Source organism: Oncorhynchus tshawytscha, linkage group LG03, assembly GCF_018296145.1.
Source record: "Oncorhynchus tshawytscha isolate Ot180627B linkage group LG03, Otsh_v2.0, whole genome shotgun sequence".
NCBI lineage: Eukaryota > Metazoa > Chordata > Actinopteri > Salmoniformes > Salmonidae > Oncorhynchus > Oncorhynchus tshawytscha.
The window spans coordinates 26,881,275-26,902,835 of record NC_056431.1 but is presented as its reverse complement, the minus strand read 5'-3'; the positions used below and the strand labels follow the sequence as shown (position 1 = coordinate 26,902,835).

Sequence of the window (21,561 nt, the reverse complement as noted above, 5' to 3'; positions counted from 1 at the left end):
CATTATTTAAACTCAAAGAAAATATTACAGGAATTACATTTGGAAGCATTTCCTACGACGGCTACTGTGGTTGTTTTGATATGTTGATTGGCTGTGAACAAATAGAGATTAAAGATAGGGGTCTGTTGGGTACACTCCTAGGGGAAAAAAGGTGCTATCTAGAACTTAAAAGGGTTCTTCGGCTGTCTTGTATGTAGAACCCTTTCCACAGAGGGTTTTACATGGAAACCAAAATAGTTCTACCTGGAACCAAAAAGGGTTCTCCTATGGGGACAGCAGCTTCCCCTATGGAGACAGTAATGCTACATGTTTATTACTTTTAAACTTTTAGAAACTTTTTCTGCATCTTTGGGTTTTATAAAAACATTCAGCACCAAACTGTAAATATAAATTGTTGAACTTGAGGTATTGGGCTTCTCTCGAACCCCATGTGACATAAAATGCCCAAACAAGAATTAGGACATTCCTAACTGCTTATTTTGAATGTTATTTCAAATATGTCTTTCTAAGTAAATATACAGTAGAATGAGAAAGAGGTTAAAAAAAAATCACATTTAAAAAAAAGACCTAGACTATACACTTAATATTTTACTTCTTATAATCTCATCACAACCTTCTATCCCCCTTTGAAAGAAACCAGGAATCCAGCCTGAAATTAAATAAATAATAACAACAGCAAATGTAGAGAAGGAGACCAGTCAAACACAAGTGACCTGTTCTCTCTTTTTTTTTATTGGAGAAGGATTTGATTGAGTGGATGAGGTTGTACTCTGATGAGTAGCATAAGATACCGTACCAGAGGGCCAACTCTGCAAATAGTAGGAGTGGTACGCTGAAAACAATCAAAACTACACGTGATAGACAGCTCAGTCAAAGGTTAACGATAAGTCACGGACAAAACGTCTTGTTTAAAAAGTGCATTCACAAACATGACAAATACTCTCAAAGGATGTCTATTTTCATGTGATACAAAATATGCATACCTGTTTTAGAGTTGTCTGTATTTCTATACATATGTATTTCTTTAAAATGACATTTTCCCCCATCTTAAAAAAAAAGAAGGTTAAAATCAGGTTTGTGATAATAGCAGCTTCAGATATCTCAACTTCTTCACTGTGCACCAGACATGTTACACATAGTCTTGGCTAGATATCCAAATAAAACCTTCACAATGTGTCTCTGTCGTACAACTGAAATGACATGTTGTCTTTATTGAAAGAGATATTTATAAGTGAAGTCTGCAGTTTAGAAAAAAAAGGATCAATAAAATGCTGGGGCTATTAAATATATTTTCGTATACCCGCTTTTTTTTGTTGTCAATATCATAAATACTAAAGACACAGGACAATATTATAAGACAATGCTGGGAGACTTAATGTAAAGATTAAAATAGTTTAAACATTTTTTCAAGTGTTCTACTTCATGAGAAAAAAATTGTAGGCGAGCACAGTAACACCATAATTCCAATTTACTTCAGTCCATTGCTCTTTATCTCAGAGCAAACATAAACATCAGCCAAACAGCAGCTAGTCAGTCTATGCACATATAAGAGTTCGCTCAGCTTCATTTTAGTCCTTTCACAATAAGAGGCTTGCCCGTCACAATTGAGTCAAGATATTACTTTTCAAAAATAATCCTTAAAAGCAGTCAAACATACTGATAGAAACCAATAAGTACCATGCAAATCTTGCAAGACGGCATATTCTCAAACAAGAGACAAAGTATTCTTCGTATGAGCGAAATATCAATGAGGAGGGGTGAAAGGGCGAAAGTCAAGACCTCTAATGAATACTAAATATTATATTTCCAAAAACAAACCAAAAAAAAAATGTTTTCTGTACATAATATAGTACATAAGAGTTCAAACTGGATTAGCAGTTTCTTTCCTTTTCGTAAGACTCTTGTCTTTCCTCAGTCGTTTCCTTACTAATAATAAAGTAGTTAATTGATCCCAATCTCTTTATTTTCCTCCATAAATCGAGCGAAGGGGCGTCTAGCCCCAACCTCCAGACCTGTCTTATCCATCCCAGTCATGGGAGGACTGCTGCTGGCATTCACCCGGTTCATATGGTCCATACCTCCAGACATGGCCCTTAGCGAGGTCATACCTCCTCCACCCAGGCTGACAGGCAACTGGGGGATGCCTCCATTCTGGATGACGGAGATCTCGTTGTTCTTCATGGCCAGGCCGTTGGTGATGGCGGCAGCATACTGGTTCCAGAAGCCAGGGTCTACGTTCATGGCCCTCGCCGCCAAGTCCTTCTGAAACATCTCGCTAAACTTCATGGCATCCCCGCCCAGCAAGGCCATGGGGTTCTCCACGGAGAGACGGCGTCCACGACGGGCTGGCGCATTGTTCCACATGTGGGTGCCCATGTGCACCTGCATTCAGTCAACAGGAAACACAAGGAACAGACATTATTATTCAAGAGCCTCTGGTCTTTTTTTCATGTTCTTTATATAACTTTCTTTTTCAGGCAGACAAATGTACCCCTTTTCCTATACTTTTATATGCATTTTATTATTATATTCTCTCTCATACCTTCAGGTTGCCTTTAGTGGTGAAGGCTCTTCCACAGATCGAGCAGCCAAATGGTTTCTCTCCTGTGTGTGTGCGCTCATGGATCTGCAGGGCACTAGCTGAGGAGAAGTTCTTCCCACAGTTGTGGCAGTTGTGCTGCTTGGGTGTGCGACGGGGAGTTGGCGGTGCCAGCATGGGGGTGATACTGGGGCTCATGTTGGTCTGGGGTGCAGAAGCGGGCACTTGGATGCCCACAGGCATGTAAGGACCGTCATTCAGGGACATGGGCTTTCTGTGCCTGTGCCCATTCATCTCCATTTTGATCATGTTGGATGCTGTGTTTAGCAAGCTAGAGTTGCTCAGACCTAGAGAGAAAAAAAGAGGATATGTTTAGTTGGGAGAACGGAGACGTGTGTTATTCAAATGACACGTGGAACACAATGATTTTAGACATTTCAGATATCATTCACGTAAATTGTGATTTGTATTTATTAATTTTCCTAGGAAACAAATTAACAATAAATGAACCATATCAAAGTCAGGATCATTGAATATACCTCTATCTCTGCCCAGGAACATCATGTTGAAGTGGTTCTCCTCCTTGATGAAGTGCCTGCTAGGCTGGGTTATGCTAGCAGTCAGGTCCAATGCCACATTACCTTCAGACACAGGTGCCGGGGATGGGGTGTCTGACTTCTCAGACTTCACTGTAGCCATCCCGTTGTTCTCCTGCCCCTCTGCTGCAGTGCTGCTGCTATGGTTGAGTGTGGCTGGGGACTTGGATCGATGACTCTCAGGGTGACTGTGAGCAGGGGAGAGGGGCTGCATGGACCCTGAGGATTCCGATAGTGCTGGGCTTCCAACACTCTGGCCTTCCAGGTCCCCCGAGGCATACAGCGAGTCATTGTTGAAGAAGTCATTCTCCCCTCCAAACCCGCCACCATTCTGCATGGGCTTCAGCCCAAACGAGCGACTCATATTGACAGAGGAGTCGATCATCTTCATCTGGTTCTCCAGAGCAGCAATGCTGGAGATGACAGAGGTAGGTGGGGAGCGACCAGGGGACATTCCTGAATATGGATGGAGAGGTTTGGATGGGTCCATCATCATCTCTCCTTCTTTCAGCTCTGCTTCGTCCTCCATAGCTGCCTCCATCTCATCCAGTAGCTCGTCATCGTAGTTGCTCATGGCGTCTAAGCTCTTCTCGTCAAAGGAGAGGTCGGTGTCCATCTCCTGAAGACTCTCAGGCAGGGGGGTGTTGGGGATCTGGCCCCCCATGTGCATGCGGATGTGCTGTTGCAGGACTACAGCGTTCGTGAACTTCTTCTGGCAGATGGGGCAGGAGTGTTGGACCCGGAGAGGGGGCTTGGAACGATGGACCCCAAAGTGTGTTTTCAGATTGCCCTTGGTGGTGAACGCTCGGCCGCAGACCTTACATTTGAAAGGCCTTTCCCCTGTGTGAATGCGGTAGTGCATCTTGAGGGCGCTCTGGCAGCTGAGCACACGGTGACAGATGACACACTGGTTGGGGTCGGTCATCTTCTTGTCGATGTTCTCCACCAGCTGCTGCAGCTTTGAGGTCTCGGACGTTTGCATAGAGTCCAGGAGGCCGCCGAACGGAAACTTGGCCTTGAACTGATCAGAGATCATGGGAAGGATTGGATGGGAAACCGAGGAGGGGGCAATGATGGGTTCAGTATAGCTGTTAGTGGATGTGGTCGCGGTGACCGTGGTGGCGAGGACCACTTGAGTAACGGTGGTGGTGGTGGTCGTGTTCTCACCAGGCCTGGAAGTGGGTAGGTTTGGGGGCAGGTGGATGCCCTCTGGTTTAAGAATGGGAGGCATGTCACCCCCTAAGTTGGGCTGTGGAGACTGTGAGGTGGTGATCATGCCTGCTTCAGTGAAGAGGTTAGGTGACCGAGAGGCACACTCACTGGAGGGTGGGGAGGGCCTCTGGGGTGATCTGCTAAGGGGAGTGAGGCTCGGGGAATCACCGTAGCCTCCCATCATGCTGGGGAGAGTTGTGGGGAACTGGAGCCCGACTGAGGTGGGGACTGTGGGGAGAACAGGTTTGCTGTCCAGCCAGGTGGTCACCGGCTTCTCTGGGGGGAAGGACATACCATACGGTATGCCTGAGCTGGTCGGCACGTTATCCAGGTATTCTGGCACGGGATAAGGGTTCATCTGGACGTGCGGGTACTTCTCCTTGTGCCTCTGGAAGTGGACCTTCAGATTGCCCTTGGTGGAGAACCGGTTTCCGCAGATGTTGCACTTGAAGGGCCGTTCGCCGGTGTGAGAGCGCAGGTGGATCTGCAGGGCACTGTCACTGCCAAACACCTTGGCACAGAACCTACACTTATGCTTGAAGAAGGGGTCCTCGGAGCTGGGCTTGGTGTCGAAGACAGACACGTTGGGGGGCTTTCCCTTGCGGTGCCTCATCAGAGCGGAGAGTGGGTCAAGTGCATTGGCCGTGGCAGCTATACTGGCTAGCGGGTTTGGGAAGATGACACTGCTAGATGAACTGTGAGGTATCAGCGGTAGATTGGAGGGACTGGTGCTCAGGAGGCTGCTGTGGCCTAGTGAAAGGGGGCTGCTGGAATTCCTTGGCAGAGCTGTACTGCTGCTGCTCATGCCTCCTCCACCTGTGGATTCAGCTCCACTGCTGCTGCTGTGTGTGATTGAAGCCATGCAGGGAGGCAGTAGAGACGACAGCACATTACCACTGGATGGAGGGAAAGAAGAGTTTGCTGAGGTGGTGTTGGGCATCGAAACATTTGACTGCTGATTGCTACTCTGCTGGGTATGGGAGAAGAGGGGCCCATCTATAGCAGAGGTGAGGGAGGAGGAGGAGGAGCCCAGGCTGTTTAGCGGTGAGGGCAACCTGATGGGTAGCTGGTGGACAGGGGGAGTGATGAAGTTGTGTAACTGCTGGAGTTGACTGGGCACGGCAGGCAGGCTGGAGGATGACGGCCCCTGGGAGCCAGCAACTGTGCTGTGGTGGTGGCGGTGATGGTTCTGGGTTGGCTGGGTGACGGAGGGCTGCCTTTGCATCAACGCCACCTGACTGCGGATCTGTTCGATCAGTTGGAGTTGGTGGATCTGTTGCTGCTGCAGCGCCATCAGCTGGTCCAGGATCATGGGGATGGCCAATGGGGAGACCCCGCTACCGGCCACCGCGGCATGGACACTCTGGGAGAACTGAGCCACTGCCACGCTGGTGCTGTGTAGCGTCTCCAGGGTGACGTTGGTGCTCGGCATGCTGTAGCTCTTCACAGAGGATGGGGCAGGATCGCAAAGCTGAGGTAGAGCACCATCTGGCTGTGGGGAGGTGTCACTCTCTTCGAGGTCCACCGGTTTCTCAAGAGACAGCTCCATGGGCTCGTCCTCCTTGTCCAGGGCACTCATACCCTCCAGGACTATCTCTGCGCCCTCATCGTCCTCACCGGGGCTGTGGCTGCTGCCCTCTCCAGCGTCCTCGCTGTCTGCCTGGTCACTACGACAGCTTGGCGAGGGCGATGGCTCTGCAGGATACTCCCGGGAGGGTTCAGTCTCGTTTTCGTTTACTATGAGCACCAGGGGGTTCTTGATGCAGCTCGTCAGGTGTTCACAGAAATCAGACCACTTGAAGAACTCGGCACAACACTTCTCACACACATGGGTCTCCTCGCTCCCACTGCGGCTCTCATTCCCACTGTCTGCGTCATCCAGCACTTCTCCTGTGGCTGAGGATAGAAGGGGATGGAAGGGGGAGGGAGAAAGACAGAAGGATGGGAGGGAGACAAAAAATGAGAATTAATGAATAAATAATCAATAGAATTTCAACACATATTCTGCAGAGCAGCTCTGCAAAGATTTAACCTTTAATTATTTTTTTCTTTCTTTTAACTTGACCAAAATCAATATTCTTTTCTTTTTTTTTAGTCTGAACAAATTGCCCTAGTTCACCAATTCTCAAGACCCAGTTTTGCGCATTCGAGCCCTCTCAATAGAGCCAGGCTAATAATTTTCTTTGTGCAATCCATCAAATTATGAGGGCCTATCAATTGTGGATACTGCCGCTTAATGAAATTCCATAGAAGCTATTGATTTCCAATATTTCATGCAATTCACAGCTGCCACATCTGTTGGGTACAAATCAGGTCTTTGATGGGCCCATTATGATTCTCCTATGCTATCAAGCCCCGCCATTTCCACCTGAATTTCAAATGCTTGAGCCTCTTCATTTAGCATTGCTAAGGTAATACATAAGCCCTGCATCTAAAGTGAATAAGTGAATAAATAAATTCAACCTTCAGCAACTGCTTGTGACTAGCTGCAATGCAATACGGAGGCCCAGTGTATTCTACTTTGAGAGATATTTATAGAATATGTTTCAAATTAAAATGGTTGAGACTTGTTGTTGCTAATGTTGTTGCTTATTTCTCCCAGAATGTCCTGGGAAATTTGACCCATAATGTAAATGAGGATGTGAGCCCAAAATATATGAATTACCGAAAATTGTGCCCTTATGACAGTACATCTTTTGAAATGAGAACCATTCTCTTTTTAAATTAGTAACATGCAGCTTTTGTTACTCAGTTAGGTTTGTTCATCTTTCCTCCTCTCTCTCCCTTTTTGAAATGAGACTCAACAAATGACATGCTAGTGCCATGGCAGCAGTCTCTGATTAGTTACACATGTTTAATCACAGTTGTAAGAAGCCACTTCCTCTTCCACATACTGCCATCAAGTGCCAAGAAAGCAAGTAGGTTCATCCGAACATGGTCCTAATTCACACCTGATCAAACCATGAATACATGCTCCGTTTATTTTATCTCATGTTCAAGTGGATGCATGGCTGAGTCTTTGTGCGCGTGCGTGTGTGTGTGTGTGTGCGCGTGTGTGGACCATGTGTTAATTATTCCCATAGTGAGAGCTTGCTACTCCTACTCTCCTACATGAAAAACTGCATGACTGCTTTACTTCAGAGACCCCAGCCACTATGACTTGACACCCATAGACGCGTTTTCTAGCTCCTCGGAAACATAATTTGCTTGTTTTGAAGTGCTTAACCTGTGTGTAAATAAAAAATCACAAGGAGAGAAATAGTGGGGGTCGACGTGAAACCTTTGAAAATGGTCAAATGTAAAGACATGGATCACCTTTTAGGTTACTATGGTTCAGTAGTTTCTTTCAGCCTGAAAATGCATTTCAAGACTATTTATTACCAATTAGTATATTATCTCAATCAGTGAATTATGTAATAATTTTATATATATATATATATATATATATATATATATATATATATATATATATATATATATATATGTATATGTATGTGTGTGAAAATAATAATATAACTTTAAATAGTAACATGAATTTTAACTCACTCAAAATAAAAAACATTTTGAATTGTATGATCATTTGCTAAAGAAAATAAATCCAACAGATCCACTAAAAATACTTTTCCACCCAGTACCAGAGAGTGAAGATATTAAGTAGTATTCCCACACTAACCCTAACCCTAGTGCAAGTGTTTTAAAACCTAATTCAAAATGCCATCCCAGGTAGTCATGTTTATATGTGTGTGTGTGTGTGTGTGTGTGTGTGTGTGTGTGTGTGTGTGTGTGTGTGTGTGTGTGTGTGTGTGTGTGTGTGTGTGTGTGTGTGTGTGTGTGTGTGTGTGTGTGTGTGTGTGTGTGTGTGTGTGTGTGTGTGAGAGAGAGATAATAGGGTATTGTAGGTGTTTATGTATGAGCATGTTTGCCTGTGGGGGCAAAGGAACAAACACAGGTGAAACAAAAATCAAAGCAAAACCAAACATGGCACTTCTCCAGGGAACCACTCAGCCACAAGTCAACAAATGGGAGGAACGTACCAGGACACATGCGGTGTTGATGCTTGCAGTTAAGGGTTACATTTAGACTAGTGTGGAGTCTGGTTCGGGTGGCTTTTTGTTGTTGTTGTTGTTCAAATGTACTCTCAAAATGTCAGAACACACATACAACTGTCTTCCACCCCCAATACACCCTCCTTTTTACTATTTAGACAAAAGTGGTGGATGAGGGTGTACTATACAGGTGTACTGGAACACACACACACACACATCAACAACAGGAATACCTTCTCATTTCCATAAATTAATCAATCCAAACGTTTTACATTTTACAGACTACAGTGGTTCATTCAACACGCAGAAAACAGTGAGGGAACGTACGTTGCTCTATGCTTCAGTTCATTTCGAAGGGCACGACATCGCCGACCTGTATCACGGCCTTTGTGACTCCTACGTGTCAGTTTAATGAGTCATTAGTGAAATAATTCATCACTCTTCTTGTAATTTCTGGCCAAGGGGACGACGACACTACACCATCAGGGTCCGGTGTCTTTAACTTAATTAATAATCAACCGAAAGGCCTTCGGAAATGCTATCCGTTCATACCCAGGAACACACTGGGGGCAGAGTGACGCCAGTTGCAGGCATTGTTTGATTTCTTCCTGTGTGGTGTGACACAATGGCATAAATTTAAAATATACAAAATGAAGTTAACGATATGACAACAAACATGACGCACAGTGGGAGCCAGGCATGAAAGAATTGCGTACCATTCAAACAGTATTTTTCATATATTGTGTCTTTAGTGGTGTACATAAAGTAATTTTAGTGGTATAGGCCACACAGCTTCCATTTGCACAAATGTACCTATGTATGCTTCGTGTGAAATGAGTTATTGACTTCACAAGACACCAATACAAAACTATGAAAAGAGCAAGTTATTGGAAATAGAAACGCCATGTGATTGAAGGCAGAAATCCCCTTAGCCGATCAACAGACACAGGGGCTCATTTCCATAATTCAGGGTGAAAGGTCAATAATCTCAATGAGTAGGCATTGTTATAAACCGATTTGTTATTAGCATTTATTATAGCAGTTATTATTGTCAATCTCTAATTTCATTCATACAATTTGCTTTGTAAGTGAGTGCTTTTGTTGGCCTATAAACATTGATCAATTGTGATTTGAGTATTTTAATATCTGTTATCTAGATCTAAGCATTTTGGGGATTTTGCATGTTCAAGATGAATACAAATGAATCTATTGAGAATTCTCACTATAGTGAGATTACTGTAAGTGATTGAATTTGAAGGGCAATTATTTGAGGATGTGTATATCACATACTGTACATTTCATTGCATTCCAACAGAGTTAAGTTGAGGCCCCAATTCTGGCCATGTCCTACTGTTCAGAACATTTATATGAACAAGAATTTGAAATTGAGGTATCACCGCTTTTCAACAATCCCTTTCTTTGCTAAAATGTGTTGGTCCACATACATGTGTCATAGAAACGTATCACCACAATCGTTTATTTACTTAATTGACTTTGTGAACTGATTGAGATCATATGTGAATCATCCATATCCCTATCGCTAAAATAAAAGCAGACGACAGTAGTATAATGCAAATATTCAATATATATATATATATATATATATATATATATTTTGTTTAGTATGCCTACAATCTGGAAGGTACAGTTTGTTACATAGGAATATAATTTCAGGACTAACATTGGGAAGGTTATCGCTGTCTTATTGAGACAACTAGAGACTTCTTTCTGGGAAGATAAGCATTTGATTACGGGGTTGATTTTCTCATTCTGGTGCAAATCTCTGCAAATAAAACAAATACGTGGTAAATGAAACACATTCTTTTTTTTTGAGATGATACAAATGAACTACCTTTTCTAGAGGAAGTATAATACACCAGACAGGTTGTTCTTTAGGTTCTATGCGACTGAGGCTAGATCTTGTTTCGTGTGAATGTGACTTTGTGTGTGTGTGTGTGTGTGAGGGGGGGGGGGTTGTATTGATTCTCTTATAGCATGAGAAAGGAAGGCATTGGAAAATCCAATGTGGTTTTAATTTCTTTAAGAGTCTTCCTTTACTCAAATGCAAATATGAAGCTCAACACAATCAATAGGGGGATTGTAAGACGTTGTATCGTTGTATCCACTATCTTGCTCAGCAATCTTCGGCATGCTAACGGAAACCGCTAATCTCACATGTTACCTCAAAAGAGGTATTCATGCTCTCTACTGATTATGTGACAGCCACTGAGCAATGTATTTAGCAAATTATTAAGCAATTACAAAGTCTCCATTCTTAAAGGTCCAATGTAGCCATTTTTATCTTAACATTGAAGCATTTCTGGGTAACACTTAAGTACCTCACTGTGATTGTTTTCAATAAGAATGGTCAAATATAAACTAAAATAGATTCTTAGCAAAGAGCTATTTTCCAAGCAAGAATTGTTCTAGGACTGTCTGAGTGGTTTGAGTGGGAGGGGAAAACTGAAAACGAGCTGATATTGGCAGAGAGGTTAGGAACTCTCTTTCTTATTGGACGTAACTAATGTACTGCCTGGTGATGTCACCAGGCAGGCCAAATCTCCATCCCACCAAAACAGCCTGAAATTTCAGGTGGTCTTTTCAAAACAGCTCTTACACTAAAAGGGCATTATCACAGTATTATTCCAACCTCATAGTGTGGGAAAATATATACAATCATGTTTTTGACTGCACTGGGCCTTTAACAATTTCCAGATTCACAAACAGCAGGGTAAACGCACACACCACCCCTACACCCCAAACACACACACAGAGATGTGTGAGGTACAGTCATACATGCAAGCACACACACACACACACACACACACACACACTTGCAAGTCATATAAACTCTATAATCATACAAAATAAATAGAAAGCACCCAAAATGTTAGAAAATAATTATTTTATTACACAAGTTACAAAAGCTTTTTACCCGGGAAAATTACATGATTTAATTTAAAAGCTTCTCTTTTGCCTAAACAAACATTGTTTCTTATATCTCATGCTTGATGACATGATAGCATGGCCTGAACCCTCTACCAAACACTTCCACTTAGGTCCGAGTTCAGCCTCAATCACACATCCCCGGGACTCGCCAACTCCTCTTCCCCTTTAAAAAGCATTTTTTCCCTCCAGCATTTAGGAGAGCTTAGGATCCTTAAAAGAGAGATGAATCGCTATAGGTCCAGCCCAAGCTGTGAGAGAGGGGGGTGAGGAGGAGGGATAATAAGGATGCCTGCAGGGTTCAACAATGTTAAAATTCCTGTACAAATTACTTTTTTCCACTGCATTATTTTTCTCACTATCTCCCCCAATTTCCCTGTGTTGCTTTTACATTTCGACTACCCTTTTGTACGACAACCGTCCCGTCAAGATGGCTAAGGAGCAGAGGACATTCCCAAAATGCCACCTCTCCAACACACACACACACAGCGGTGACTATCCCTGCTGCCTCCCTCCAAGACAGAGCCGCTGGTGATGATGTACGTACGCCACGTCTCAAACAGCTCCTCTCTCTCGGATCTCCCCACCAGGACCATCACGCACATCCCCATCCGCACCTGCAGAGCAGTCCCCCACCAGGCAGAGCTCTCTATTTCACAGGCCTGGCCCTCACGCATAGTGGTACAGTAATATCCTATCCTCTCTGACAGAGGGGTCTTTGTCACTGCATGCAGATGTGGCCCCAGCCCAAACATTAGCGATTTGTTTGCCTAAGCGTATGCAATACAGTATTCAATGACAGCCTTCTCTCTGGATGATTGTTTGTCACGACGCTGGCGAGTCCTCTTCATCAAGGGGAATGATAGTTATTGTGTGTTTTTAAGCTCTAGGGGTTGTAATTAAAAGACAGCCATATTGGGGTGCCTTCTTCTTGGAAACATATTTGGCATGGCTGTGTGGGTGGTCCAGAGTCTTCCACTGAAATGATGAGAGAGGATTAAAACAAATGCCAAACAAAGCCTCACTGAATGGCAAGTGGGGTTACAGCCCATGTTGTCACTGCTATCAGGACGTTCCCTCACTATATATCATCTCTCCTTTATCCCTTTTTTAATTCCATCCATCCACTTCAATATGTTTTCCCTCTCTTGCTTCGCTCGTTCACTTGCAAATGTTTCCTAAGTGTTAGCAGACACCCGAACACTGCGTCACTTAAAGAGGTTTGCCATTATGAACGGCTGGAGAGGATTCACTTTAAATAGTTGTATTTTCAGGTGTGTGTGTGTGTGTGTGTGTGTGTGTGTGTGTGTGTGTGTGTGTGTGTGTGTTCTCCCTCACCCCTGGGAAAAGAGCTCTAAAGGGACCTGATGCAGAGGAAGCAGCAGTGAGATGAAAGCTTGTCGCTGTTAACACTGTCTAGGACACGGGTAAGCCGCGCTGCCAAGGTCAATGGCACAGCTGTTCTAATTGTATTATGAGCTTGACATCTAGCCGCAGCCCCTGGCAGGGTGAGGTGGGCAAAGGTTAAGTCAGCCAGCTCTATCATAGCTTTTCTAACCAGCCAACTTCAGGGCAAGTGGCTTGGAGGCCTGGGGGGTGGGAGTAAGGGGGAGTAAGGGAGGGGGGCGAGAGACGCTTGTTGGCACTGCATGCGATTCCACTTTTTCAGGGCCACCACACAATAGGGCCCTAAAGTGCTACATTGGACAACAACGTAAACTCCCCACAAAAGCCCTAAGCACAAAAAAAAGGTCAAATCAAGGCGGGATTGAAATAACTGATAAATCCCAATTAGACGCAGGCAGGAGGTGTAACGCAGCCGAGAGCAACAGCATGATATCAGAATTGCAGAACCCGGAACCCCGAAAAGATATGATATGAAAATAGAAGTCTGAATTCATCCAATAACATTTAGAAAAACGTCTACTATGGTATAGGTATAGCAACTCGTTTCTGTAGGCCTCTGTTCCCTTGCTGTGTCGTGACTGGGAGGTTACACACAATCAGCCAGGTCGGCGACTAACAGAATGGATAATAAGTCCTAACAGTGTACTGAAAGAGAATTGGACCCTCTGAATTCCTTCGTACAACATACGCCATTTTGACTTCAGGCAGAGTAATCAATAGTGTTGTCAGTAGCTGTACTACGGCAGTACGTAAACGGATCACAGTTACATCATACGTTTTGTCTGACATAAAGTGGTATGGTTACTTCAGGTCGTATCGGTGGAAATACGGCATTGTAGGGTATCTTATCGAATGGTCTATCACTGTCTTTTGTCCAAGGCGTGTGAAGGCTTCTCTCAGTGAAGCACAGTCTGTTCTGACAACAAACAAGTCAGTGCATTCTTTCAACATCTGAAAGGATCCTCCGTAGCAATCGACATCAACTTATTAAAATGCTAAGCAGTATGGCGTTGGTAGTTCTCACACAGCCATCTAGTATGGCGTGTGTGTGTGTGTGTGTGTGTGTGTGTGTGTGTGTGTGTGTGTGTGTGTGTGTGTGTGTGTGTGTGTGTGTCTGCATACACATGTCTATGAGTGAGTGTAGCCGTGTGTGCAGACAGGTCACCCGTGACACAAGTCAGTATTGAAATTAGATGTTTGAAAGAACGTCTAACTCTGACGTGAGACTCTGAGAGCTGGTAGCAGCGTGATCCACCGACTACGTTCATCTTCATCTCTTTTCATAAGTCAAGACGTAGAAGACAGAAGGAGAGAGGCATTCCACTCAGATCTATTTGCCTTAAGATGAAAATATCCAAACCAACAGAACTGAAGAGGGCTTTCTCATTGACACAGCTGTTTGATATTTTGATATGAGAGAAGGAGATGTGACTTTTTCTTGAACAGGCCCATGACAGTAGGCTCTTAAGAATGCGTCACATAGAGCACTTCTTTTCTCATATTATTGAATTCATTGGGAAAATATGGATCTCCTTCCTCCTCCTACTCACGTAAAACGCCCTTATAGTTAACGAGGATCATCTTTAAATGAATGCTTTCCTTTATAAGGTCATTATTACCCTCTAAAACACAATAGATGGCATATGACAATCATAACCACGCTGTTTTCAGCATATATGCCTGTAACTAATAGATATATGCCATTTCACTATCCATGGTTCTTGATATATACAAGAGAATGTATTTCTAGCCTGTTATACAGATGATACTTTAACCCAGGCTTTACTCTTGCAATTCATGGCTATAATCAACCTACAAGCAAGGCAAGTGTGATGTATTGTCCAATCAGCTTAGCTAGTTACATGACATTTTTGGGGGGACACTGACTGCCCTATTCATGTGTTACGTCTGGTATGATAAGACAACGCGTAAATAAATGAATCACAACCCATGCTCAGCATTGTGACTCGGTCACCCTAAAATGTTCACAAGGAAATAAGACTGTTATTTGTCCCTAGGGATGACATCACACTTTTATTTTTTTTTTACAGGATCAGTACAAAGGATGTGCAGTGTGTGCTGGTCAGCGATGGTTCAAGATAATGACAGTTGTTTTGTCGAGAATACCACGTAAGCTGTATGGATAGTCAATAAGAAATGCTGACTAACACATGACACTCTTTCTCGATCTAAAGAAGGAAAATAACGTGTTGGTAATTTCAGAATGCTGTTAAAATGACTTGAAAAATCCTTAGGATTGCAATATACATTTTGGAGAGGAAAAACAAAGAGGTATTGTGAAGGTTTTAAATGATAAAATATCGCACTAAACTTAAATATATTTATATTATTTTTAAGGTATATAGGAACTTTTGCAAGCTGCAGATACTTAAATTGTTTTTACAAATAATTATGTAGTTTGATCACGATTCCTGAAATATAAAATAAATAACAAACAAACAATGTAATTAAAATATTGAACGAATCTTTACTCAATAATAAATCGTGCATAATTACCCATGTATGAGTTTACATGTGCATTAAACTACATTATAGACAAATCACCGGGACCTGATGTAAAACGCCATCGAAGATTTGTATTCGATAAAAAAAGGTTTTTCAACATTAATATATGGAGGAATTTTTTAAATCTTTATTTAAAAAAAACGTCCGGATAGGCTATAAAACCAAACTGAGATGCATTTTCGTGTCGTGTGCTTTGGGTGAAGATTTCACTTTAGTTTTCTAATTAAAAGGTTTTACACTCTTCAGGCGCATGCAGCACATATTTTTTAGAAAAGAGTGACCCCTTTCACACGGCTAACCCTGTCAACTGACCGTGTAGACATAGGGAACTACACGAAAACAAACCAAGTGTGATACATGTATGTGAGGGAGTAAACAAAAACATTTCCATGACAAAACATGCTCTGCACTTAATCTGTCGCAGAATATGCAATCCGCTCCTTTGAATGCCAGGATAGGCATCGACACTGGAAAATAACCTACCGTATGCCGAGATAAATAAATCAAAACGACTATGTATTGTCCTCTTTTAGGAAGAAAATGTTATGCAATGTATTGATGTAAATACTTTCTCAAAGTCCGAAGGCATAAATATGATGTAGAGCGTGGTATGTTCAACATAATTACATTGCTCGGTATTTCAAATGTTTACATCTTGCGTGCTGTGTGCTGTGTGCTGTGCTGTGCTGTGTGTGTGTGTGTGTGTGTGTGTGTGTGTGTGTGTGTGTGTGTGAGAGATAGAGAGAGAGAGCCACACCAACTGATGAGGTTGCGTTTAAAGAAAAAACATGTTTGATTAATATAAAATTTGAACTCATATTAAAATAGTTTCAAACTGTTTAGTTTCTTGATACGAAAACTATCGGAGTTTCTTATGAACCATACTCTGAAACAGAGAGCTCACTTGCACTCGTATAACGCAGTAGGAGATCTATTTGCATGTAAAAACTTAGACAGGTATGAAATTGTTGTGGGAGTTATCGAATTAAAACTGTTAAATACCGACTTGAGGCCATTGCATTTGCTTGTGTTATGTTGCTTTGTTACCTAAAAGCACAACCAACAACGGTAGGCTATTAAAAGTGACTTCAAAAGTGTTTTTGATAGTACCTTAAAACGTGCTCTGAATAAAGCTTGAAATGTCACCAAATGACTTTCTTGTAATAAAACAGGTAGGCTAGTTATTGGAGTAAGTAAATAAAGAGTTCCCATCTCATTTGGAGGTTGCGTTGGGTTTCACAACATGATGAAACCGGTGGAAGCGACAAGGAGATCTATGCGTAAAACCATAAGCAAAGTTTCGCAGGGACCGCGACATATAGATACACATTCTATTTTAAGTCATATGACCGATATTTTAAAGTCACTTCTACATAAATACATAGCCTTTCCAACACAAATGATGTCCCGGAAAAGCTTGCATTCGGAGAAAACAATAGGTTTTGTAGACTTGGACATGCGTTTAAAAAGATTGTCCCAACCGCAGATAGAAGCATAACTTACCATTTTCGGATACCACCCCGGCTATTGTGGAATCCTCGTCCGACTTGAGGTGCTGTGGCTTCGCTTGCTTGCGACGGGACATGCTGCTGATACGCTGCGAGATGTTTCTGCTTTTTGCAGATACATCAGCAGCGACCGAATGAAAAAAAAAAATCACAAATAGTCTGGTTGCAAAAATTACGGGAATTAGCTAGTGTTGCTGTTGCGTGGATTGCGCATGTCGGTATATAATTATGATAGTGAATAATGCATTACGATTAATGGTACTGTGTGAGAGGGATTGGCTGAAGTCCAGCGGACACACACTGGATATGGTAATGAGGGACAGACTAAGCAATTAGCTGCTTCACTCTCAGACTATCTGTCTCTCTTCTCTCGCTATCCACCTCCTCCAACAACACACAAAATCTCGCTTGTTACGCCCAGCATTCACGGGGGTCTACGTCGCGGAAGGTCAGCTTTTCTCCTTTTCTGTGGAGCTTTCTTTCACTGGTGCTGGAGATTCATTGATGCAATTCTTTTCTTGCGTGTATCCAATACTTCAGCCATGCTTTTAAGTAGTATTTTCCACTTGGGTTGTGAACTTCTGATAATTTAGATGACGGAATTCGAACAGTTTGTCTCAATGCTCATACTTTCCATCCATCTTTTCTTCCATCTTATTTAGACTAGATAACTTTTGTCCCACGACTGAGTACTTCCTGTGAATGTGGCTGTGTGCATCTGAAAGTGTTTTTAATGTCCCTGAAGTGGTTCAGTCTTTTTTTTTTAAAATCTTCATATAATTGACAGCATCCTCATTCAAATAACCTCCTTGCCGTTGGACATCAGTCGCCGACACCCGCTAGAAGCGGAGGGGACGAATAAAGTTTTTGAGGATGGTTGTGAGTTGTTCCCAGTGCGCCTTGATGATGCAATTCCGTTGTAAAGGGGAATTATAAAAGTTCGGTTTGATTGCCAGCGGACAAGCAAGGAACATACTCGTTCGAATTGCCACTCAAAGTTTGTTTTGCGTCTTCTCAGAATCGGCGCGCCTTGTCGCAGTTATGAAGTATGAAATAGTTCCTTGTCTCTATACGCACCTAATCGTTTGTATAATGAGCGTTTATAAAAAAAATACAAAAATACACCCCAACTGGCGCTGGGTGGCTAGATGTGCTCTTCCCCCTCGTGGTGCTTTGCTCCCGGCTGCGCGTTTGTCTCGAGCTGCTCTCCAAAGTCCTCTCTCTTCCGTCAGTTGCTCGCCAAAGACCCCGGTCCTTTCAAAGGAGCTTTAGAATTTTTTCCGGATCGATCTACGTTCTCATATGTCGAACATGAAAGTCGTCTTCGACTTCACTTGAGGGTTTGTAACAGGAGCACTGCTTGGGAGGTTTGATGTAGCCGTTGTTGCCCTCGCCTTTAGCTCGGTGTGTGGGGACTGTGTTGTGTGTGAGAGAGTTAAACCTTGGGCTAGGTTCAGCCCATTGCGTTGAGCGACCGCTAGGATGTACCACACCGTTACTGTTTAAGTCATAAGCTTCACACTAGGCTCTGGATTCCACGACGAAGCGTATTTGATACCATATAGACATATATTTCCAAATATCAACCATCGGAATAATCAGTTTGTCTAAAGTGTAGTAAATAAATGTATCCAAAAATGGGTCTGTGACTTTATGTATATCTAATTAGATTACGTTTCCCTATAGCTTCCAACATTAATTTATTGCGAACGATGTGCTCTATATTTTATCATATAGCCCTAATTTAAAATTTTGTACATAATGTGGAAGAAAAGATTGGAAACAAAAGTGTTGACACAAAGAGTTCATTTGTATTTCATTGTACATTTGACTTTGGTGATGCTGTGCTGGAGGCCTACTTCACCCCCTTTCGATGCAATATTAATTTTAAAAAGAGCGTTATTATCCACAAAGAGCGTTTATTTGCAGCAGTCAACAATTACATTTTTAGTGTGCAACGTGTTTTAGCTCAGTTTCAGTTCAAGATAGGCTATAACAAACAACCCATAATGTATTTTCATCTGTGAAATAATATGAATGTGTGTTTTTTCTCTTCCTCGGTGTTCTCCTGTGTTAAATAAACATGCCCTGGCTACATTTTCTTGCAAATGGTGATTTACATTGTAGCCTAGTAGCCTAGTTTGCAAGGGTGGGACTTGGGACGATTGGGAGGGGTTCATTCGGGGTTGGACTGTATGAGTGACAAACACCTGTGTTGCCATATTTTGTCAATCCCTGCATGGTTTACGTCAAGCATTTTTTTTTTTTTTTTTTAAAGTCAGATTGTGTTAACCACATAGAAAACGGTAAGTAATAATTAATTTAGTTATTTTTCATATCATAGTAGACTATCAATTTGTTTCTCTTCCCTGATGCAGAAACGAACAGGAATGAGCGTTTCCCCGTCCGTGTATGGATACTATTCTAACACTTGAATATGTCCTTATTGTGAAATTCTGTATAGCCCTTTAAATATATCCCACCCCACCCAAAAAATGAAATGTAATCTTTCAAAAAAATTACATAAATAAAAGTGCACTTTTCCTATTGTCCCCAAATCAAACAGCAGCTTATCAACCAAATGTACATTATCTGATAATGTAGGTTAATACCTTAACATATGTCAGTTAACCTAAGAAATACGATTATAAATTACATTCTTAGTTTATGTTGTTTTATTTCCTATAGTGCACCTTGTTAGAGGATCCTCTGTGTTTGCTATCAAGAGAGGCCTACAGCTGAGTATTTTTCATTGCATTAGGCTGGGTCTTTTCCTCTGTGTCTAACATGTGGTGAGACACATTTTCATTGACAACAAGGTCATCCAATGAGCAAACTTTTTAAAAATTCCATCATCCCCCTAGAAGTTATGTCCAGAAGGATGTTATTATCTGGTATTAATAGATGCAGCCCAGGGAAGACAAAATCAGCTATTGATAATTGCAAGGAGTATACCGCAGCTACTGTATCGATCGGCGTGTCCTCCATTCCCCTGGTATAGAGAGATAAGAAGACAGACTCTTTAGAGCAATATAATTTCTTTTGACCTATCTGCTTGCTACAGACTTATGATGAATAGCTAGAGTGGCTAAAGTCCTTTATCACGAAAGTTACCCCTTGATATAATATTGATTCTTTATAACTAGCTCGCCACACAAAAATCAAACTGTCCACTTGGCCATCATCATCATCAATATCATCACAAAGGCAGAGAAATGAAGATCCCCTGTGCCTTCTAAAGGGAGCTCTCACAATCTCCTCTCTAATCTTTACTTCGCTGATGATGAAAGGAAAAGAAAAGATACAAAATGCCATTTAATCCTGTACACACACACCTTGTGTGAAAGGAAGACACAATTGGATCAGTAGTATTGTCGACTGGAGAGGCTTATGTTGAAATTGTTAATTAATTTGACGTGCTCTTTTTGATGTAGCCTGTGGGCGCACGCGTCTCCATAAACGTCAATCTCCGAAGATTAAAAAAAAAAACTTTATTTAACTAGGCAAGCCGAATAAGAACAAAATCATTTTTACAATAACGGCCTACCGAGGAACAGTGGGTTAACTGCCTTGTTCAGGGGCAGAAGGACAGATTTTTACCTTGTCAGCTCGGGGATTCGATTCAGCAACCTTTTGGTTACTGGCCCAACTCTCTAACCAGTAGGCTACATGCCGCTCCTAAAGATGATAACACTGTTCTAGTTCAAACCTACCGTAACGTTCACCTGCGCGAAACTGGCACTATGGGAGCCACTCATTCATCACGTTAAAATAGTCTTCATACCCTGTTCCTCCCGCCCACTCCTTCACCCAAAACGCCATTCCTGTCACCATTCTTATGATGCAGTTGTGGACAGTTATGGCGTTTTCTTTGGAGTTTGAGTTGGATATTTATTTTAATGGAAAATTAGGATTTGTAAATTAGTAGTTTTGTTGGCATTGGATTAAAAACATATGCAGATTATCAATAACTCGAATAGCCTACCAAACACATGCATAAAATATACGTATAACTATTTTGTGAACCTGATACGGAAATACAACTATTCTGCCTTTTAACACTGTTAGCCTAATGATGACTGTATTAGGCTTACAATAAAATGTTTGTTGCATCTATGCTATTAACCGTGCACTCTGTCTGTATCCGCTCCTTGAGGGAGAGTGCGCTGGTAAAGGGAGGGGGGGAATGAGGCAAACAAGAAACATGTAATCACCCAAACAACCGTTTTAGTCCTTTCCCTCTGGATTTGTGTCGTAAGGTAAGAACAGGGCACTTCTACTGCTAGTACTGTATTGTTAACATAACATGTACCGGCTGACTTGTATTCCATACTCTTTCCAAACACCCTGCGATGAACAGATAGCCTACAGTATCTACTTCAAAGGATACACAGGGGGCCGCGAGACTGTTACAATGGGACTTGAAGGTAAAGTGTTGCTTTTACAGTCCTAGTCGTTGTAAAGGGGATGTAGCCTATTGCATGCATAGGGACGAATAAGCAAATTAAAGTAATCTTCGTCATTTATCCTATGTAGCTGTGTTATAACAGAAACGTGTATGTGTGGGGTGGTCATTTATCTGTTGGAGGTAATACATCATCATTCATCACAGTATTTTGAGGGGAATATCCGCAGTAGTCAATGTTTCGTTATTCATGTCTCAAATTTGCTAAAACACAGAGAGAGTTCCCGTTGCTGCGACTTGTGCTATTGTGATTTCTAATCCGATAGGATGCGTTTTACAAGCCACCTCCCTCACCAATGCGCATAGTTTTGTCTGG

The 21,561-nt window shown here is 42.3% G+C and overlaps 1 protein-coding gene and 1 long non-coding RNA gene across 3 annotated transcripts in view; one reads left to right on the top strand and one right to left on the bottom strand.

Moving 5' to 3' along the window:
- Positions 1–682: 682 nt before the first annotated feature.
- LOC112233189 (sal-like protein 3) lies at positions 683–18,186 on the bottom strand. The gene is made up of 4 exons (XM_024400645.2): positions 16,776–18,186; positions 3,079–6,243; positions 2,543–2,886; positions 683–2,382 (listed from the first exon to the last, which is right to left on the bottom strand). The coding sequence occupies exons 1-4, from the start codon at positions 16,855–16,857 to the stop codon at positions 1,942–1,944; spliced, it is 4,032 nt and encodes a 1,343-aa protein (XP_024256413.1). The 5' UTR covers positions 16,858–18,186; the 3' UTR covers positions 683–1,941.
- Positions 18,187–20,948: 2,762 nt separating this feature from the next.
- LOC112245121 overlaps positions 20,949–21,561 on the top strand; it is an 86,707-nt gene continuing 86,094 nt past the window's right edge. For both annotated transcript variants that reach the window (XR_002952686.1, XR_002952685.1), the window contains exons 1-2: positions 20,949–21,039; positions 21,141–21,207. This is a non-coding gene — a long non-coding RNA (uncharacterized LOC112245121). The remainder of the gene's footprint in view (positions 21,040–21,140; positions 21,208–21,561) is intronic.